Source organism: Tremella mesenterica, assembly GCF_000271645.1.
Source record: "Tremella mesenterica DSM 1558 unplaced genomic scaffold TREMEscaffold_1, whole genome shotgun sequence".
Classification (NCBI taxonomy): Eukaryota; Fungi; Basidiomycota; class Tremellomycetes; order Tremellales; family Tremellaceae; genus Tremella; species Tremella mesenterica.
This window is the reverse complement of record NW_006711225.1, coordinates 5,666,166-5,687,277: the sequence shown is the minus strand read 5'-3', so window position 1 is coordinate 5,687,277 and position 21,112 is coordinate 5,666,166. Positions and strand designations below refer to the sequence as shown.

At 47.6% G+C, this 21,112-nt stretch overlaps 6 protein-coding genes across 6 annotated transcripts; 4 read left to right on the top strand and 2 right to left on the bottom strand.

Moving 5' to 3' along the window:
• Positions 1–898: 898 nt before the first annotated feature.
• TREMEDRAFT_25229 (uncharacterized protein) lies at positions 899–7,266 on the top strand (the record flags this gene model as incomplete). Its single annotated transcript, XM_007000539.1, has 11 exons — positions 899–1,818; positions 1,856–2,405; positions 2,442–4,664; positions 4,868–5,301; positions 5,501–5,622; positions 5,659–5,798; positions 5,993–6,191; positions 6,292–6,597; positions 6,692–6,833; positions 6,878–7,004; positions 7,108–7,266. 11 exons carry the CDS (start codon positions 899–901, stop codon positions 7,264–7,266), a joined length of 5,322 nt encoding a protein of 1,773 aa, XP_007000601.1.
• Positions 7,267–7,686: 420 nt separating this feature from the next.
• TREMEDRAFT_42437 (uncharacterized protein) lies at positions 7,687–9,266 on the top strand. The gene is made up of 4 exons (XM_007000970.1): positions 7,687–7,788; positions 8,022–8,125; positions 8,445–8,609; positions 8,863–9,266. The coding sequence occupies exons 1-4, from the start codon at positions 7,777–7,779 to the stop codon at positions 9,083–9,085; spliced, it is 504 nt and encodes a 167-aa protein (XP_007001032.1). The 5' UTR covers positions 7,687–7,776; the 3' UTR covers positions 9,086–9,266.
• Positions 9,234–10,303, bottom strand: TREMEDRAFT_73111 (uncharacterized protein). The gene is made up of 4 exons (XM_007002156.1): positions 10,164–10,303; positions 9,750–9,855; positions 9,444–9,530; positions 9,234–9,394 (listed from the first exon to the last, which is right to left on the bottom strand). Exons 1-4 carry the CDS (start codon positions 10,232–10,234, stop codon positions 9,263–9,265), a joined length of 396 nt encoding a protein of 131 aa, XP_007002218.1. The 5' UTR covers positions 10,235–10,303; the 3' UTR covers positions 9,234–9,262.
• Positions 10,304–10,786: 483 nt separating this feature from the next.
• TREMEDRAFT_67449 (uncharacterized protein) lies at positions 10,787–12,777 on the top strand (the record flags this gene model as incomplete). Its single annotated transcript, XM_007001904.1, has 5 exons — positions 10,787–11,226; positions 11,492–11,666; positions 11,817–12,080; positions 12,266–12,446; positions 12,572–12,777. 5 exons carry the CDS (start codon positions 10,787–10,789, stop codon positions 12,775–12,777), a joined length of 1,266 nt encoding a protein of 421 aa, XP_007001966.1.
• A 229-nt stretch (positions 12,778–13,006) lies between these two features.
• Positions 13,007–13,576, bottom strand: TREMEDRAFT_67448 (uncharacterized protein; the record flags this gene model as incomplete). The annotated part of the gene is made up of 4 exons (XM_007001903.1): positions 13,007–13,049; positions 13,195–13,292; positions 13,481–13,496; positions 13,539–13,576. The coding sequence occupies 4 exons, from the start codon at positions 13,574–13,576 to the stop codon at positions 13,007–13,009; spliced, it is 195 nt and encodes a 64-aa protein (XP_007001965.1).
• Positions 13,577–18,342: 4,766 nt separating this feature from the next.
• TREMEDRAFT_56248 (uncharacterized protein) lies at positions 18,343–18,738 on the top strand. Its single transcript, XM_007001038.1, has one exon. It carries the CDS (start codon positions 18,520–18,522, stop codon positions 18,721–18,723), a length of 204 nt encoding a protein of 67 aa, XP_007001100.1. The 5' UTR covers positions 18,343–18,519; the 3' UTR covers positions 18,724–18,738.
• Positions 18,739–21,112: the final 2,374 nt, after the last annotated feature.

Here is a 21,112-nt window from a genome sequence, read left to right as displayed (position 1 = left end):
ATCAGTGCATGCCACTGTGGGATGCGGGATGCTGATATCCTGAATACATACAGGAAGGATCATATCTACAGATCGTCAAGAAGCGGAGCCGTCGTCGACTTGTATTGTCCTCAAACTATCGGCACGATCACGACAAGAGAGAGATTGTTAGAGGTACTGACGGGATCAGATCGAATGTGAGGGGGTAAGAGCGGACAGACGCACGTCTTGAAGAATCGACTTATCGTGGCCTATATCGCCTAGGATAGGGCTTGAGGAGCATACCAGCAGCGAACAGCTCTTGCCCGTCGACCGGTTTCGAATGCGTGTTTCTAAGGCCGTATTCTTTCACTCTTACCATTGGCCATTAGAGAGCGTCGTAGTTGTCTGTCATATGACCCGATCATATGTATAACTGAAAGACGCACACCACAATTAGAACGAAGGATCATGTTTCGTGTTTGAAAACAAGGGAGATTGACCAAATTGGGTGCAACAGTTGAAACCTGATAACGCGTGTTACACGTGGCATTTACCCCTGGTGCACCGCGCCCCCTTCCACCTACGTTCTTGGGTCTTTCAAATGGAATGCGTCTCATCTCCGTCAACATCCGCCATGTCTGAGGAAGAGAAGAACTCTGAGGGGAAGGAGACTCAACCAGATGATGCGGGAGAGGCGATCACGCAGGAGATCGAACTCGACGACCAGAGCGCTCTCGACGAGCTTTCCGCCAAGCCTCAAGTCCCCAACGGTCATGCCATCTCTGACCCCTCCAAAGCGCTCCCCACACCTCCGCCAGACTCCCCGCCACGTATCCTCGTATCTCAGGCTCAGCGACCCACATCTCCTCCACCTCCACCTCCGCCCAAGCCGACGATATCAATGGATGATAAGCCTCGCCCTCCCATCGGCAGCGCAATGGCAAATGGGAGCACCTCGTCTTTCCAGGATGTAGATCTATCTCGAGCTGGTACTCCATCACATTCAAAGTCCACAGCATCTACCAGCGTCCCTTCTGCTCCACAATCACCTGGGCCTTCGAGGACGAGGACCCCTCATTCGCGACAATCATCTTCTGCAACAACGCTTTCGATCACGCATACACTCCATGGGGGCGGTACCCAACTTTCCACGGTGTTGATCACTCCTCCACTCCGATTATTAGTAGATTCAAAAGAAGCTCGAAAATCTCCTTCTTTCCTGGCTGCCGCGACAAAAGCATTGGAACTATGTCAAGCAGATGCGGCATATCTTCATCCAAGAGAGATCTTTGAACCTCTACGACTGGCCATCTCAAATCCCCAGACTACCAGCGTCCCGATCCTTATCACCTCCCTCGATCTCCTGTCAAAACTCGTATCACATTCATTCTTCTCCGAGCCAAACGGTCCTCCGGAGGGTATGTCACCACTTCCAGACCTCATCACCCATACCATTACTCTGTCTTACTCTGAGCATTCACCCCCTCCTGTCGCCCTCCAGGTTGTCAAGGCTCTCATGGCCGTGGTGTTGAGCACGGACAAGGGCATGTTAGTACATCAGTCCAGTCTCCTAAAGGCTATCCGAACAGTGTACAATGTCTTCCTCCTCTCTACCGATGCGGCAAATCAAGTGGTTGCGCAGGGTGCTTTGACTCAAATGGTCAACCATATTTTCGGACGAGTTGCTAGACCTGATCCTAGGAATGTCGTACCGAGGAGTAAGAGTACAGCGGGAGAGAACGATGCACGCCGTAACGGGGCCACAGAATCGGAGCAAATGTCTAGAGCAGGCAGTGTGCCGCCAACACCCAATCCTGAGGATGGTGAGAAACCCATGTCGGAGGAGAAGATGACACTGTGAGTACCTCAGATTCTGGTCGGAGCTGACAATTAGTGCGACTTTCGCTCAACCTAACCCTAATGATCAAATTCCTGCTGGTGCAGCACAGATTCACGAAGCTGCCAAATTGCCCATTGCAACTATATCTATCCCCGTCCCCAACGGCGACGCCCTGGACACTCCAGAACCTCGTGTCGCCGCCGACGCAGATGACGATGACATGGAAGGGCCTGGCAGGCCGATCCCCGCAGAGGAATTGTTCGTCAAAGATGCTTTCTTGGTCTTTCGAGCACTTTGCAAACTTTCCATGAAGCCACTCGTCACAGAATCCGAGAGAGACCTGCGATCCGACGCTATGCGCTCCAAACTCCTTTCTCTACACCTCATCTTGACAATCCTCAAAGCGCACAGCGATATTTTTGTGAACCCTCTCATCTGCGTGCCAAGCAATTCGTCCCTTGAGATGACTCCGTTCCTTCAAGCTACCAAACAGTACCTCTGCTCAGATCTCAGCCGGAACGCCGTCTCACCCGTCACGTTGGTCTTTGAACTGTCGGTTGAGATCTTCTGGTGCATGCTCAAATCTATGAGAGCTCAGCTGAAGGTGCGTGATTTGAAAGAGATCGAGCTGACAACGTAGAAAGAGATCGAAGTTCTGTTGAACGAAATCTTCATTCCCATCCTCGAGATGCGACATTCCACATTGCGCCAAAAATCTCTTATCCTTGCCATTTTCATCCGTCTCTGTCAAGACCCTCAAGCATTGGTCGAGATCTACATCAACTACGACTGCGACCCTAGTTCACTTGAAAACGTGTACGAGCGACTCATGAACATTGTGTCAAAGATCGGTCAAACACATTTCGCTCCTCCGAGCAAAGAAGAGCAGGCGGGATCATCAAAGCCACAACACGGCAAAGACGCACCCGCAATCCCACTTTCGCTCACCAGTGCGTCTTTGACAGAAACTGCAGCGCACTATGCCGGACTGGCTCCAGAGGTCAAGTTGCGCAGACAGTCTCTTGAATGTTTGGTGGCTGCTCTAAAATCACTTGTGGCATGGTCGGCGATCACGTCCTCTACAAAACCATCTGAAGATGGCAGACCGAGCGTGGATGGATTAGGACGTGATCGCAGTAACACTGGATCTCGTGTGGAAGTCTCCACGATCACCCCCACATGGCCCTCTGAAGCTGCTCTGCGAAACAATGGATCACCCGATATCGATGACGACGTGGAGAGGTTCGAAAGCGCAAAAGCGCGAAAGACGACTTTACTTGAAGGCATCAAGCAATTCAACTACAAGCCGAAACGTGGGATCGAATTTCTCGTCGAGCACGGCTTCCTGCGGAAAACGCCACATGACCTGGCTCGATTCTTGCTCTCTACCGAAGGCTTGAGTAAGGCAATGATTGGTGAGTACCTCGGCGAGGCCGATGAGTTTAATGTTGCTACAATGCACGCATTCGTGGATATGCTCGACTTCTCCGGTGCGCGATTCACGGACGCAGTGCGGATGTACCTACAAGCTTTTCGCCTTCCAGGTGAAGCTCAGAAAATTGATCGGTTCATGCTCAAATTTGCGGAACGTTTCATGCATAACAACCCAGAGACGGTATTCGCCAATGCCGATACTGCGTATATTCTGGCTTTCTCTGTCATCATGCTTAACACCGATGCGCACAACAAGAACATGAAGCAAAAACGTATGACTAAATCGGAGTTTGTGAAGAACAACAGAGGTATCAATGATGGAAAGGATCTTCCCGAAGAGTTCCTTGGCGAGGTTTACGACGAGATACAGAATGAAGAGATAAAGATGAAAGATGAGATCGACGTACCTAGTGGTCCATCTGGTCTGGCGGCAGTAGGAAGAGACGTTCAACGGGAAGCATATTTCGCTCAGTCGGAAAATATGTCTTCCAAAACTGAGGCTCTACTCAAAGCAATGACTCGACAACAGCGTCGGGGAGTTGTTCGACCTACAGATCACTTTTACTCTGCTTCAAGGTTAGAACATGTACGATTCATGTTCGAAGTCGCTTGGATGCCTTTTCTCGCTGGAATGTCTGCTCAGTTACAGGAAACGGACGAAATGGATGTGGTCAATCTTTGTCTTGAGGGTCTCCGACATGCCATCCGCATCGTCTGTCTTTTCGATATGGAACTTGAACGTAACGCATTCGTCACCACTTTGGCCAAATTCACCGTTCTGAACAATGTCACCGAGATGCGACAAAAGAACGTGGAAGCCATCAAATCTTTACTCGAAATTGCGGTCACGGACGGAAATTATCTGAAAGCTTCATGGAAAGAAGTTCTCACGTGCGTCAGTCAATTGGAGAAATTACAACTTATCTCAAGCGGTATGGACGTACCAGACGCTCGACGACAATCTTCCAAGAAACGACCGACCGACGACGTGGCAGATGAATCCCGTTCTTCCCAAGTAACAGTAGCGGCAGATATGGTGTTCAGTACTTCCAAAAACCTCTCGGGTAGTGCCATAGTAGACTTCGTTCAAGCTCTATCAGAAGTATCGTGGGAGGAAATTCAGTCATCTGGAACATCGACGAGACCGAGGTTGTTCAGTTTACAGAAATTGGTCGAGATATCGTATTACAACATGGGAAGAATAAGATTGGAATGGAGTAATATATGGTTGATCTTGGGAGAACACTTTAATCAAGTTTGCTGTCATAATTCTCCTAATGTTAGTTTCTTCGCTTTGGACGCTCTACGACAATTGGCCATGAACTTTTTAGAAAAGGAAGAATTGTCACATTTCGGTTTTCAGAAGGATTTCTTGAAACCTTTTGAATATACCATCGTGCATAACAAGAATGCCGATGCCAGGGAGATGGTAAGTCTTTTTCACAAATCAAAGCATACCCTCCTCCCCCGTGATCCGTGATCCGTCTTTCAATCTAGATCTCTGTTATCTGTCACGCTTTCGTTCACTTTATATTCACTTTTTGAGACCGCCTGAATGTGTCTTGAAGAGAGTAAGAGATTACGCCAGATCCTATGGGACAAACTCTCGTGGATATCTGTTAACTGCGATAGGTACTCCAATGCCTTCAACAGATGTTACAAGCCCGAGTTCAAAACCTTCGATCCGGTTGGCGAACCCTTTTCTCCGTCTTCTCAGCAGCTTCAAAAGTTTTGACGGAAAGAGTAGCAAATTACGCCTTCGAACTCGTCACCCTCGTATATCGTCAACACTTCGCTTTGGTCGTACGATATGGTGCCTTTGCCGATTTGACAATCTGCTTGACGGATTTCTGTAAAGTGTCAAAATTCCAAAAGATCAGTTTACAAGCTATCGAAATGGTAAGAGGGTTGGTTCCGAAAATGTTGGAATGTCCAGAGTGTCTCTTACCTCAACCAGGAGAAGAAAGGGAGAAAGGAGAGGATCCAATGGTGAAATATTGGTTACCTGTTTTACATGCCTTTTATGAGATAATCATGAGTGGGGATGATTTGGAGGTGAGAAGATTGTGAGTTATTTCATTCCCCCTCGCCTTCATTTGCCTTTCTGTCTGATCTCGTTTCCAATCCACCATTTGAACATGGTTGATACCTACTCCTTTAATTCTCTTTGTTTCATTTGTCTCATACGCCAGCGACAGGATTGATTGGCACTCTGTATAGAGACGTTCAAAGAGTTTCAAAATGCATTCAGCAGCTCACCACCAGATCTCTCGACTGCCTCTTCTCCACTCTCAAAGAACATGGCCGCAGCTTCACTCCGGAATTCTGGCGAATGGTCTGTGATCAAGTTCTCTTCCCCATCTTTTCTATCCTTCGTCAGACAGACGGTACCGATGCCCCTATCCGGTCGGAGACGAGACCAGAGGCGAGATTCAAATCTGCAGAAGATATGAGTGTGTGGTTATCGACAACCCTGATTTCTGCTCTGCGAGAGATGATCGAGTTGTATTCTGTGTATTTTGATGTGATGAAGAGATATTTGGATGGGTTGCTTGATATTCTTGTGGCTTGTATATGTCAGGGTGAGTCGGCCTTCATTTTCTATGCAGTGCCCACCGATCTTCTTGTTCCCCCATCGTGCGGATGTTATATGTCTGCGTGGCCGTCCATATGGATTCCCGGTCGAGACTACCGTGGATGACTTCGTCACGCTGTTGAATCCCGAAGCTGGAGTAGAACACACGCTAATAAGAAGAGAACGACATGTTGGCGCGAATAGGGACATCGTGTTTCCAGCAGCTACTCGAATCGAACGTCAAAAAGATGGATCCTGGCAATTGGGAAGAAATAGTTTCGGCCTTTATCGAGTTGTTCCAGATTACCACTGCCTCGCAATTGTTTGATCCAGCCTTGCACACCGAGGTTGAACCTGGTAACATGGAGGAAGACGGTGAGCGTTTCTGGTACTTTTGATGTCGTGGTCGCTATACCCTCGCCACAGGGTGTCGGGCGTCAAGAGGCTATTTCTAGAGTAGGATCAGATCGCTGATATAAAGCCTCATCACAAAACTATGTCACCCCAGCCCCACTCTTCACTGCCGACCCATCATCCTTACCACAGCCCCTCCCCCACTCCCTATCATACGCCGAGCAGCGACGCATCTTCAAACAAATCATCGTCAAATGCGTACTTCAGCTTTTACTCATCGAGACGACCGACGGACTGTTAGCGAACAACGATGTGTACAACACGATACCGGCAGAGCATCTTTTGAGGTTTATGAGGGTTTTGGAGGACAGTTGGAGATTTGCCAGGCGTTTCAATGCTGACAAAGATCTACGGATGAAGTTATGGAAAGTTGGTGAGTCAACTTTCTTTATGTCTTAAAATCCCCTCTGTTACCTATCAGGCAGTTGACAAGTGTCGACCAGAAAGAGGATATCGCTGACAGTAAGGATTCATGAAGCAACTTCCTAACCTTCTGAAACAAGAAACTTCCGCCGCCGCTACACTCATCAATGTCCTCCTACGTATGTACCGCGATCCTCGAGAAGCACATCGAGCCACTCGTTCTGGTGTCTTGGACAGATTAGTACCGTGAGTTTGCAGATCGCCTTTTTGAGCTACTCACTGACTAGTAGACTGGCGACGGATGTAATTGGAGATTATCTGGAGATCGATCCTGAGACCCAACCGAGGAATGTAGCTGCGTGGACGCCTGTGGTGACTGTGCTCTTGAGGGGAGTGTATGATTTTGAGCGGGAAGCAGTGAGTTCTGCCTTTCCCCTTACCACATGTCTTGACTCTGACATGTTGTAAGGTGGAGGATGATCAGTACTATCTGGATTTTGAGGAGTAAGCTGATTGACAGTTCTCTACACATATACCTACTTTCTACCCCTTGGCCGCGGATTTACTGTCAAAAGATGTCCAACCAGAGATGCGTTTGGCTATACGTGATCTATTACTACGTGTTGGGGAAGTAGGATTAGGCATCTCTTCTCGTTCAGATTCTACATCACATACGTAGTGTGACCTGAGTGATTCGAACAAAAACCGCATACATACCCTTAGGCGACAGGAGGAGAATTGGCATAGATTTTTTGTATCTGATACGGAGGGTTATGCATCTGGCTATTTGCCTATTGTATTTCATTCATCCTTCTGGTACTTATCATCTCTTCATCCTCTATATCTATCAATGGCTGTTTACACAATCTCTCCATATTGATATCTTGGGTTTTCATGCATTCACTCCATGCGTCATGCGCCGTAGTCTAGCGATCGCGAAGAGACAAAAAGAGCACAGACAAAAAGTCAGAGTTGCACAGACGTTCAGGGAAAAGTGCCACATTCGGGTCCGTCGATCGAGTCATCGGGCCTACGTCATGCCGCCGGGGGTGTGAGAAGGGAGAAAAATGGGGGAGCGGTGGGTCGATTTCAACCACCGAACTAGCCATCTTTCTTTCTTTTTTCTCTTCAACTCATATCATCATATATCTTTCAATCTTCTCTTCTCCAGCTATACATATCAGACATCATGGTGGACTATGTGAGTTTTGTTTCTATCTCTGTGTATCGGTACGCTGTTTGGGACTGGGGAGGGACGAGGGCTGAGGAGGTTGAGTGGCGGGTCAGAATATCTCAGAATAGAAGACTATTTCCTCTACACAGTAGATAGATCGTACTGGCCCCCAGGGGATCCTCATTCAGCCTTGAGGCATACACTTGTAAAAGAGATGAGATGATAGGATAAGAGCGAAAATAATTAGACTGACATGATAGGACGGACATATTCGAAGGGGTCACCCTATCATGATGGGTTTACTATGCTTCTTTGCTATCATAGAAGCTTGTATAACCAGTTGGCTGGTTTCGAGGTATAACGAGTGGGTTTTATTCCATATCTTCTCTTCATACCCTCTCACTTCACTGTACTACAATGTATTGCAGAGCAGAAAAACACATGGGTAAGGCGTGGTGGAGTGGTTGTCATTGGATATACGTTGGAAGGGGGCGTAATGGGAAAGACGTACGACCAATCGTCCCACTTTCACCAAACTTTCACCTACCCCACTCGGTCGTGATTCAATTTCATATGCTTTTTGGGTTGGCCATGCTGATCCCTGTCCAATCGTGGCGAAGCTGCTACAACTTGTCCGGATAGCCGATCAAAAAGCACAATTGGAGACCGCACTAATCATCTAGCCACAATAGCTATCCGTCAAACTCTTACCGCGACCGACTCAAGTTTCTTTGTTTCGTCTCTTGGTGGACTGTCGTATTCACTGGCGCTTACCTCGCTGTGTTCATCATCAACGCTGCGAGCTTTTTAGCTAGTATCGCCTCACACTTTATTTTCTTCTTCATCACGTGAGTCTTTCCTTCTTATGTCTGGCGTCTTCATCGCACGTCTCCCGCCTCCCTCTGTCTCCCCTTCAATATCGTGTGAGCGAAAGCACTTCTTCAGAAGTGTAGTTGCAACGTGGACATCTGCGGAAGAAATCGTTCCAAGCCGGATTGAGATCCTGGTTCCTGGAGAGACTATCACCGGGACCTTATTTTTCTTAGCTTCAAGTGAACTCATTGGCCACACCGGAGACGAGGACACATCGCTGACATTCAGATGGGTCTTCTGGCTGGCAGGTGTCGCATCATTCACCTCGGCTCTGGGCGGTGGTAGACGCTGTTCCGCCCACCCCATCACCTACTGCCACCAGCTCCTCGCTGCCGAAGCTTTCGGTTGGATCGAATGGATCATCCTCACCATCGCTTTCATCTTCCTCATCCTCATCGGCTTCAGCTCCATGCGACGAGGAGACCGAGTGAGCGGGGGTTTGATAGCCTGAGCTCGGTCATCTGTGTCGGACCTGTGAAGTTGAGTTTTAAACTCGTAATCAATGGACATGCGAAGGAAACCTCTTGTGGAATGTGGTATTTCGTGCCATGATGGAGTCGAAAATGTGGTTGGTGGTTGGTAAAACATTATAATCTGGTGGATGGTTGAAAGATGCATAAAGATCATTCTACACGTTCGATGGTGAAGCATCTCGCTTGTTTATCTCTGCCTGCGACGCAGCTGTGACCTCTTCGCTCAGTGCCAAAGCGGACTGATACGACTGTGTGTTCATGATAAGTTCCTCGCCTGACGAGCCGTCCTGATGATATATTCAGCCTCAGTTGAGTACCATCAAAAGGAAAACTCACGAGGAAAACAATCAACTCCCTCAAAGCTTGCCCGGTACTTTCTCTGGAACGCCAAACCATCTTTATGGCTTCTTGTTGAATTTTTGCCTGTTGTTGTCAGCTCGAACGCGTTGTCGTTCACCTTTCACATCCATGTTGGTCATCCCGGCACGACCGTGTTCGGGTATTTGATCAGCAAGAAACCGTGCTCGGGTATTTGAACAGCAGGAAAAGCAGAATCAAATCAAAGACGCTGGATCGATTGAGGGGAAGTGAGAGTATAGGTCATGAGGATATGTAGGGGAGAAGATTAATAACACGACATACAGCGTTCCTCACATCAGCTCCATCGGCTCCTTCTTGTTTCAATTTGTCCAATTGGGCTTGGGCTTCGGCGACTTCTTTGAGGTACAACTGTTCTTCTTTCCACAATCTGGTATTAGGGATTCACAATCATACTTAACTCTTCACGTTCACCCTCTCTTTTTCCGTTCGACGCTCGACGCTCGGACCTTTTCTCCCATTCTCTCCCCTCCATTCCTCCTCTCTCCCTTAACCCATTGCCCTCTACATGAACATTTGGAATGACAGCAGGTATGAAATTTTGTAATCAGACAAGATATATGTGATAAACTGATGAGGTCCGATTACTTGTTGAAGGTCAGTCGAGGGAATAATAATCATGATGGAAACCATCAAAAGTGAATGATGAGAAAGAGATATTGAGGAGAAAAGACCAACCGCTGCAAACTTCCTTTTTTTATATCCAGCTGTTTTATAACTTCAGCGACCCAAGAATCATCATCTGCCATGTTTGTTTATCTCTCTTTACTTGTGAGTTTCTTGGTTATGAGAAAATAATGAGTTGGGTTGAAAAGTGATGGATGATGGTACGATGTTGAAAGTGAAGGAAGGAATGTGGAGGTGGTCAAGTTTGTAACCTGCATGCCTACAAGTAGCTAGTAGTAAAAGTGCCTTTGGAGGCGTTGCTAACATCCTTTCCTCGTCCTCGGATCCTCGGGTCACCTCGAGCCCTATAACCTACCTACTGTATCTCCGTCATAGAGTACATCTATTTCCGTCCAAATTATTCTATCTTGTTTCAACCAGTACATTCCTTCTCTATAATTCGTCAGGTTGGATAGCGATGGCAATGCTCAGAAATTGAAGGTTCGACCTGACGCGACCTTTTGCCCTTTGACAAGATTCTCCGAATAAACCGCCTACCACCTACGCCCAGTTTGTGACGTTCTACTCAGTCAACAGTCAGACTTTACCCACACACACAAGACCATATCATATCCTCTTTCTTAACAATCATCAATCTTGTATCTCCCCATGTCACTAAAACAAAAAATCAATAGATGACCTCCACCGCTAGAGCTTATCCCCCTTCCCCTCATCCTTTCCTTTCCCGTCTTCGTACACTTCTCCGACCTTCTCTCAGACTCAAAACCGCACTTTACGCATTATCACTCCTCATATTTCTCCTAGTACTCTTAGCTTTAAACGCGGCTCATCTTTCACACACACCCACGACGAGAGATGAAGTTTCAACCACTCCGTCTGATGATAGTCCGGCAAATTCGGGGGAAGGAAAGGACGTCGCGAAGGGTAAAGACGCCCATTTAGTAGATCAAGATATTCAAAGAAGTTTTGAAGAACCTGATTATGCTTTGTTGAGTGGGGTTCAACCAAGTAGGATTGGTTGTGATGTACCTTTAGATGAGAAAGATGAAGAGAGAGGTGTTATGGTGTTTTTAGGTATATTTTCAGCTGTTGATAAACGTGAAAGACGAGATTTGTGAGTTGAAGGTCTTTTCATTCCTATATTTCTGATTTTTATTTTCCTTTCTCAAAGTATATCAATCCCATAGAACTGATACTCTCAACTCGACCGTATACATAACTCTCTTTCTTTCGTCCTGACTTATCGTCTCTTCATAATGTTGGAGAGGCATTTGTCTAGGCAGCTGATTTGTTTCATTAGGAATGATAATGGGAGTGGAATTTTCCTGCTTCTCGTAAAGAAGTGTGGGCTCGTTTCGGAAGTGACATCTGACTCAAAGATATCGAAAAGTTATCATTCCCGACTTCCCCCCAGAATTAGTCACTATAAAATTCATACTCGGTACGCCCGCCATTCCAGAGAATCCCGTAGGACCAGAAGCCATAGCTAGATCTGCTGCATTACTCAGGGTGAAACAGGAGATGAAGGATCACAATGATATGGTCATGCTGGATGTGAGTTGATTCCTTGGTTTTCAGCACACTTTTTTCCATGAATTCTCACACCGCAGCTCGGCCATTCAACTGTACTGTGTTTGCTTTTAGATCCAGCAGCTGCGAACATCAAGATGCCCTGGAGGTCGGGGACTTGAAGCTGACACACAGATGATCGACAATATCGACTTGGGTAAAACACATGAATACTTCAAATGGGTAGCCAAAACATATTCCGGACCTGGTAGAGTCAAGGGTAGACCAAGATTCATTATGAAAGCAGACGACGATACGATTTTAGTCATGCCTAATGTCATCTCGGCTTTTAAGGATCTCGATTGTTCGAGGAACATTTATTGGGGTACTTCAGCTGGTAGGAGTCAATATTTTCATGAGTATTTCAGGGGTTTAGCGTATGCCATGAGTTGGCCTTTGGTAAGTTTACATCTTTTTCTTCATTCCTTGACTTCCATCCCAAAATCATGTCCTCACGTCCGTCATATGCAGACATTCGTCTCTCACCCTACTTTATCTTAGATATATGACGTTTCTTCCAAGCCGAAAGGACAACTTCTGTTTGTCTCGAGAAAGATTGCAGACAGTTCTTTCGCTCATATAAGGTATCATGGATTGGAAACGCCGACATGCCCCCAGCTCACACTATAAAAATCGAAGATGCTCGGACTGGTCAATGGCTACGTCACTTGGATCCAGTCACAGATCCAATACATCGAATCGATATGGGCTGGACGATGGGTGATTGGAATCAACTTGATGTGACTGCAGAGACTGTTGCTTTACGTGGGTGTCTTTCTCTTTCTTCTCTCTTTCTTCTCTCTTTCTCCCATCGTCCCTCGGCAGACGCGGAATATGATGATCAGATGTGAGGGAAACTCAGAAGGAGATGGAACATTTACTGATGATAGATTGGTGTAAATTAGACGATTGGGTGAAAGAACAACATGCTAGATTATTGAAAATCTGGGAAAATGCAGGAAGACCTTATACACATGAAAATGGAATACCTCCGAGTCAAAGTATGGCCAAAGGTAGATTAACACCTGAAGAAGCGGAGAAAGAACATCAGAGACAAATGGATTTAGGTTGGGATGTAGATGGGAATATACCTTAGCATTGTGCATGATTTCAAATGAATTGTAATTCATCTATGCGTGAAATCTCTCATCTCCTCATGACCTCTCTCTTCAATCTTTTGCTCCTTTACTTCTTTGATTCTTCACCTCTCACCCCTCACTCCCTCGATAAACCTCGTCCTAAACGAACAACGCATCAAACATGAAGAAGGTACTATTCGGGTGTTACTACTGGTGCAGGAAGAAAAGGACACCATATCCCTCCGGTTAGAGAGGTTTCGAAGGTAATTGAGTGGGTAAAATCCCAAATCTGGTATATCAATACAGATCTTTCATCGTCCAACCAGCTTCACGGTGACTCATCTCCTTGACTTATCACGAAATGTGAAACGTTAAAATCGAGTGACAGTGAGATATCGGGATTATGAGGTATGAAATTAGACAAAATAACTCACCGTCTTTTTATGGTCACACGATGTCGGGAGAATTTATCATCTGGTGAGAACCTAGCTGGATGGGCCGATTTCGATACTTTACCCGTTGATGTTATTTTCTGTTCGATTTAGCTTTTCCCTCTTTCCAGAATATCTCTCGAGATTTTTTTCTTCTCATCCGTCCCATATACCCCTCTTCCCAAAATACATCTCTCGAGATTCTCTTCTTCTCGTCCACTCCATATAACCCCTCTTCCCTAAAATACCCAGTCGCTCATCTGGGAAGGGCTCAATCAACGAAACTTACTTTGAGAGTGTATATTCTACTGATCAGCATTCCTCTCGTACCACAGAAGATGACTCACCGGTTGCCCCTGTCGTCCAAGGTATACATGAGATGCATCTTGCTCCAAAATGATATAAAGCTAGCAGGAGAAGGGAGGATTTTGAGATTTTGGTTGAGGGTAGGAAATGTATATTCAATCCTCCTGCTTAAGCAATCAAGCGACCTCCACCTGCAACCTGCCACATGCCACAACTATGTACCATGAACGGTTATTTCCCTCAGCCTTGGGTGCCGGTGTCGACGGTCCGCGGTCCAGCAAGCCAGCAATGGCCAGCAAGAACATAACGAATGCATATTGTGTAGTGATGAGTTGGTTTCAAGATCTATCCCCTGGTCTGCGATCTGCGGCACAACGAAGGGTACAATCGAACCAATCCCACAACCAAAGACAGTCCGAAGCGGCGTCGTGAAGGCGTTTTAGAACCTGCCACCTTACTTCCGTGACGTCTTCTCACTATCCGTCCCTTCCCTTCAATGTAGATAGAAATGGATAGCAACTCTCCAAGGCACTATGCATATACGTATTGCACATGGCCCCACCTCGTTTTTCCGCTCTTTCTTGGAAATGCGAACCTGACTAGGCTATATGAATTGGCCGAGACCAATGGGGGAAGAGAAGATGCAATTTTAAATTCTCCGAGGTCAAGTTATCCGGATATACTTGTACCCTCCTCAGGGCTATACACCCACGAGGTTATTTTGACGTCAGTGTGGTTCTTTTCCTTCACTCCGTTTCTCTTCTCCTCATTCATTCCTCTTTCCTCTTTTGTTTTTCTCAAGATCGATATAGTCAGTGAAGTGACATGACTGGGGCGTAGGAAGAAAATCAATCGTGTGAAGGACGATCTGCTCGATATTCCGCAGTTCAGGACCATCAACAACGTTCACCTCGGACATACATCCTTTCGAGCTTGGACCTTGGACCCGTCGAATTGCGGACCGAGTGTCGAGCGATAACCATTAGCTGGTGAATGAAGAGAAGGGGGAATGTTTAACAGTATCGCTACGAGGACGAGGGACACTTTGAAATACTTCTAGCACTAGTGGAGGGTAGTTGGAAAAGATAAGGTGAAGCTTGAGTGGTTTCATGACACGTGGTTCGAGCGTGAAGTATACATCTTTGCCGCCGACGCCGACCATTCTTAGTTGTTTGAACGAACGCCTGAAGTCTATCCTCACCTCGAGCCCGTCCTTTGTCATTTATCACTAGAGCCAAGAAAATAGAGCCCGAGGAGGGGATCAACAATAATGTCGGCTTTATTTCAAAGACAACTTCAACCTTTTGAGGAGGTGAGTGATATCTCTTTATCTCGGAATGATGATCTTTATATCTGCTACATGCTTGACTATCTCTTTACCCCTGAAGCGGATCCCTTGATCGTTTGAAGTTTTTCCCATAGTAGTCGATCTCGAGCCGATCATTTTCCAAAAGCCATCTTTGCGATCCATGCTCCCATGTTAGCCATTACCCCCATGCCATGGAATTTACTTGATCGAGTCATTCGGCCCATCCCCAATCGCTATTCGCAGTCACCCTCCACCTCATTCCTGATCTCTTTAAACCCTTGGGGCGTCCGACTTGCCGCATTTGCCGTCTTACCGACGTCATCTTCCCTTCTCATCACCCTCGCCCTCACTCCTTTGTCTGCGATCACCTCACCTAATCATTCACCCTTCACCGTCTCCCCGACCCGCGACCCGACCACTTTTCACCGATAAGGTGTTTAGCTGGTCGATCTGTCATTCCACCCAACCCCCACCCCACCCACACTTTCATGATACTTCTCTACATCTTATTCGTGGATATCGTACTTTACCATATGCTCGAGGCGTGTTGAAAACCTCCCCCACCCAGCCACAAACAGGAGCTTCCGAAATACCTCCTACCTCCCCCCATCAACTTCGATTGTCACCACATTCCTCCTTATCAAATCTCTACCAGCCACACGTCATCCTCATCTCCCACCTAGCTCAGGGTATCTTCGTACAGCGATTGAACGGGTGGTCCAAGCGCCCCATAGCTTTTTGCACCGCTGATAACTTTTAGAATCAATCTTCTTCTCCTACAGACGAGAGCAATCCTTACGAATATTCCTTTTCTCAACCTTCATCCCGACACGCTTTCATATCCCACAGACCTATCGATTCTCTTCAACAAAGACTGTCTGAAGAAGCAGACATACCCGGAGAGGTTAATCCGGTTTGGACACGACGTCCATCACATTCCCGCATTTCGCCCCCAGGTCAACAACACATACGTGTCGCTTCAGACATCACTTCCACACGCAGACATCCAAGTTTGACCATGACTTCCGTCGAAACTCCCCCTATGGATGCTCTGGGATTACCTAACCCTGCTTTCAGACGTGGGAGCAGGACAGGATCGAGCAGTAATCGATCTTCCATGACAAGTGCCGATATAGCTTCGTTGAACAGTGAAGAATTGTGGGCTTTGGAAATGCCCGATCAGTCAAATCCAACTCGACAGGCGGGAGAGAGACCTTTAGATACTGTCAGGAGATTGAGTAGACAGATGGAGCAGACTCCTATTCAGCCAGGATTACCTGTGGATGTTCTCTGTAAGTCTTGGCACAAGACCTCCAGATCCACCATTCCTTATCGTCTATTTTAGTCCCCACACCTGCTTTGCGTAGTCCAGATAATGTATCTGCCGAAAATGCGGGATATCCCCAAAGACATAGAGAGCCTCGATCTAATAAGCAGGGCCTGCTGCACCGCCAGAACTAAATCCTCCACCACATCGCAGTCAGTCCGTCAACAATATCCCAGGTCTCAATCACCAGAAAACCAAACGAGGCTCTTCATGGAGGAATCGTGAAACCAAAGATGCTCAATCTCAACCTACCTCCCCAGTTGCAGGCAAATTGATAGCACAATCCGTTACCGATCTCCCATTGCCCAAGACCAAATCCAACCCTGCTCTCGTACGTCCACCATCCGCTTACTACTCTCGAGATTTCATCACCACCCTTGGACCTAGGGAAGGTGGATACGCGATTGCCGCTCAAATGGCATTGCCACCTTCTGACGAACGACGGAGAAGTTTGAACGAGCGTCGAGGACCGATAGCTAAAAGCGCTTCCGCACGTTGGTCATTGGATGGAGGTGAACATTACATTGGGAAGCCGTACGCTACAGCATCTGCCGCTACCACAGTGAGCCAATTCACTGCCACGCCAGAATCAAGCCCGCCACATGATGATCGGATATATCACCTACCCGAAGGGGCCAGCCCGCACGTTCCTCCCATGCCGTCCATACCCATGGCGCAACTTGTCCCTACCATTTCGCCCGGTCTGTCTACATCCTCTCCCAGATTGTCGGACGTCTCGCCAAGCTCGTCCGCCCCAGTCGTTCCAAGTCCTCTTAGCAAGCAGACACATACGGTAGACGCCCCACCTGTCGCTCCTATAATACCCTCGCCATTGGTGCCAGAGATTTCCACCCCCACTCTCTCGCCTAAGAAGAGCAAAAAGGAACTGGCTAAGGAAGCGAAAGCCGCCGAGAAAGCGGCTGAGAGAGCTGCCGCAGCTAAGGTCATCCAGCAACGAGCAGAGAGAGATGAAGAAGCTCAACAGAAGAAGCAAGTGGCTAAAGAGGCGGAGATCAAGGCCAAAGCAGATGCCAAGAGGAAGGAGAAGGAGGACAAGGCGAGACGGAAAGCCGATTTGGAGAGAAGGAAAGTCGAAGAGCAGAGGTTGAGAGAAGAAGAGCAGAAGAAGAAGCTAGAAGAGCAGAAGCAGAAAGCGGAAGAAGTCAAAAGAAAAGCTGAGGAGCTGCGGAAGAAGGCGGCAGAGGCGAGAGAACGAGAGGAGAAGCTACGGATACAGAAAGGAAAGGAAAGGGAACACAAGCTCAGAGAACAGCGAGCGAAAGAGGCGGAGCAAGTTAAACAAGCTCGCGCCGCCGAAGGTACGTTGCAGCCCAAACAAACTTCTCCGAACGGGCATTCTGAAAGGGCATCTATCTTCAAACTTCCCAATCTCTCAAACCTCTCTGTCCCTTTCGGCAAATCGTCTTTATCCTCCTCTTCATCTCCGCCATCACAGTCCCAAGCTTTTCCTGTCGATCCGTCTGCACGGCAAACCGCCGTCCCTGTCTCCCCTTCTCGGCAGCTACGACTCTCTCTCCCTCTGAACCGTTTGGCTTTGACACGTCCATCACCAGAGTCAAACAAGTCGCAATTGTTACGTCCACCTGGGGCCGACATGGAGAGAAGAAGATCGATATTTGGGACAATCAAACATAAGCTTGGTTCAAAGCATCAAGATCTTTCCATACCTCCCCCTGTACCTCCCAAACCTTCCGCGTCATCACAGGATATCCCTACGTTACCTGTCACGCCCCCCATGGACCGGCTGTCTTTCGACACCATTTATCCTTCCTCGACATCTCTTGGAGCTTCTTCTAGTTCCGCCATCATCAATGAAACTGTAGCCAATCGTACTGAAAACGACCAATCCCATAATAGACCAGTCTCAGAAATATTTCAGAATCCATCGTCAATTTCCGTCAACCCTAATTTGCCCCCGGCGCTTCGTGAAGCTGTGAAGACTACTTCGACAACTATTGTTATACCCTCTCGACTCGATTCAGTATCTTTGTCCGAAACAACTCCCAAATCTCCTTCCCCTAGACGAGCCAGTTTCCCTCTCTCAACCCCACCCAAACTTCTTACTCAAACCCGCTCTCATGATTCACCCTCAACATCTATCCCAAATGCTGCCTTGCCTTCTTCTCCCACACGCGCGACAAGTCAATCTGCGACGAGTAAATCCTCTTTACGGGGCCCAAGACCGATGCCATCATCTCGTTCTAACCTTCACCCTTCTCCTCCTTCCTCAACATCTAGTCATCTACCCCTTTCCTCCTCTTTACCCACCTTGCAACCTCTACCTTTAGCCCAAAGCGATTTCCTACGTCAAGGACAAGATGTTGTTACACCTTCTACATCGACAGATTCGGGTCCTCTGAGTCAGATGTATTCCAACGGAGTGGTCTCGAGTCCGTTTACGAGCGATGATAACTCGAGTGTATCCGAGGAGAAACCCATGGCCGTGGTTTTGAAAGAAGGTACGCCACCCGGACTCCAAGAAGTCCCGCGTAGAGAAGAATCGGGAGAGTCTAAAACGTCCAAGGAATCAGATGAGACTGTCCGACCTGGTGGAGTTAAAGTGTCATGAGACTCTTTGGTTGTGGCCGGAAGACTTGTCATTTGCCCGTGGCAAGGAATACAGTAGGATGGGTGATGACGTAGCTGCGTGTTAGTCGATAGAGGATTCAGGGGACGATGTTCGAATGTGGATGTGGTTCAGCGATAAAGTAACGTCTTTTATCTGGGTTTGATGGAGCTTCAGGTGTATTGTGTGGTCATGTCGGAGTAGGAGGGCGGGAGCTTTAGAAAGAATGTCGGTGTTAGGGTCGGGGAAGAACAGCCGGGTCGTATGTGAGATGTGCGGGAAAATGTACGGTGGGACGGTAGAGAATATAATGTGAACAAGTATAAACGGACATTGTGGCATGCATATACACGTTGAGAGCATCCAGGTTGGTGGATGGAAGCTGGCCAAACACAATTACATGTGTGTTATAGTGTCATCAGTATTGCCGTAAAGGTAGTGATTGCTGTTACTGCAACAACAACGCTGGGGTCACTGGATCGCATTCCAATGCGTTCCGCATATCTTGCCCTTTTGGATTCCTCATCCGATCTCATATATTTGGCTTCCTGAATGTAATATAGTGTTCTTTCACCTTTGCTCGTCTGTTCTTGTACTGTATGTTCATGCTGCAGTGTCAAGTTCGGTACGCAAGGTGCGGGGATAGGCCAGTCCCCAGGGCCCTGGAAGTGTTGGTGGAATTCTTTCACTGCCTCAGCATCACTGTTGAAGTAATGCCACGTAACTACGATACGGATTGGTAATACGATTTTATTCCGTAGTCTACAATGCAATTCTTACTATCATCGTAATCGTACTCGTCGTACACATTCGAACAGATTAAAAGTCTCGATCTCTTAGACTTAGTGAAGATATCGCACCGATCGTACGCACTCGAACGTGCATACGAACCGACCCAACAAGACATCGGGAACCGTACGACGAACCGTACACGAAGCACCGTACTGGTGTAGTTGGAGAAATAAGGACAGTCCACCTTCGGTTGTGACGTAGACGTCGCCTTGTAGACGTATAAAATCCAGTCCGTGCTGGTGGCGTACACAGTAGAGGCCTCTGGTGTACGTCTTGCGTACGATAAGTCCTCTACGAGAGTCTATTATTGTAATACGATTCATAAGCTGAAATTAAAGCACAATGTCGCACGATCGTTCGACTACGATCGGACTCGAATCCGTACCCATACTGTCGAGTCAAAGCAACTACTTCGTTTGGAAACTTGCCAGAGAAAACTATCTCCTCATCCATGGATGTCTTGGGATAATCGAAGGTACAGATGTCGGACCGTACCGCCAACCTACGATCGCTCGTACGGTTCAAGCAGGCTCAGTCGTACCTACAGCTGAGGAGACTATCACCCACACCTCACTCGATTCAGATGATGAAGAGCGCTGGGAATCGTGGCGTAAACGCGAACTTCGAGCTCAAGGTGCGATCATGAGTAAAGTTGAACGCGGTTTGCTCATTGATCTACGATCTCTTCGAACCGCATACGATATGTGGAAATTCCTTGCAACAGATATGCAACTACAAACACCCGAACATCGTACGGATGTCGAACGCAAGCTACGAATGCTTATGCTCAAGTCGAACCCTACGGATACGGAGATGACCCAACACCTACAGAAGTGTCACGAACTACGTCGTAACATCCCTGACAACCACCATCACCGACCCTCCTTCCACCATCACCGACCTTCCTTTTCACCACTACCAACCTCCACTCGAACCACTGAGACCAACTACGGCTAAGTTACGAGAACCAAGAGGGGATTTGTCACGATAACCCCGCCTAGCGGGGAACTACGGCGAAGTTAGGGGAAGGGAACCGAGGGAGAGCAGAACAGGGGAAGGTACGGCGAAGTTGAACGAAGAGGACTGAGCGTGAGGCAGTGCAGGAGTTGAGGGACATTCTACGAGAAGAGAGGAGTAGTATAGATAGTTTACAGATCGCTGAACTTCTTCAGCGATCCTTGATTGTTGTCAGTAGCGAGAGATATATTCAGTAGCTACAACCTTCGAGTTAAGGAGAGCTACCACCGAGCAGTTCAACGTACTACGGCGAAGTTAGCCGTAGTTCATCGACGATCATCTTATCATTCACCACTCGACGTATTACTACGGCGAAGTTAGCCGTAGTTCCTCGACGAGTACCCTGTCTTAGTGAGACATCGACGCCCCACTACGACGTAGTTAGCCGAGGTTTGTCGACCGTCGGTCAGTTGAGAAGAAGAAACGACGATTGTGACAGTATCAAGGATCGCTCTTACCGACGACCCGTACAAACCTCGGAGAAGTTCGAGATTGTATGCAGCCAGAGAGGAGAGTTACAAGAAGTATGAGTAGACCAGGAGAAACAGTAGAGGAGACGGAGAGGAGGATGTTGGAGGAATTA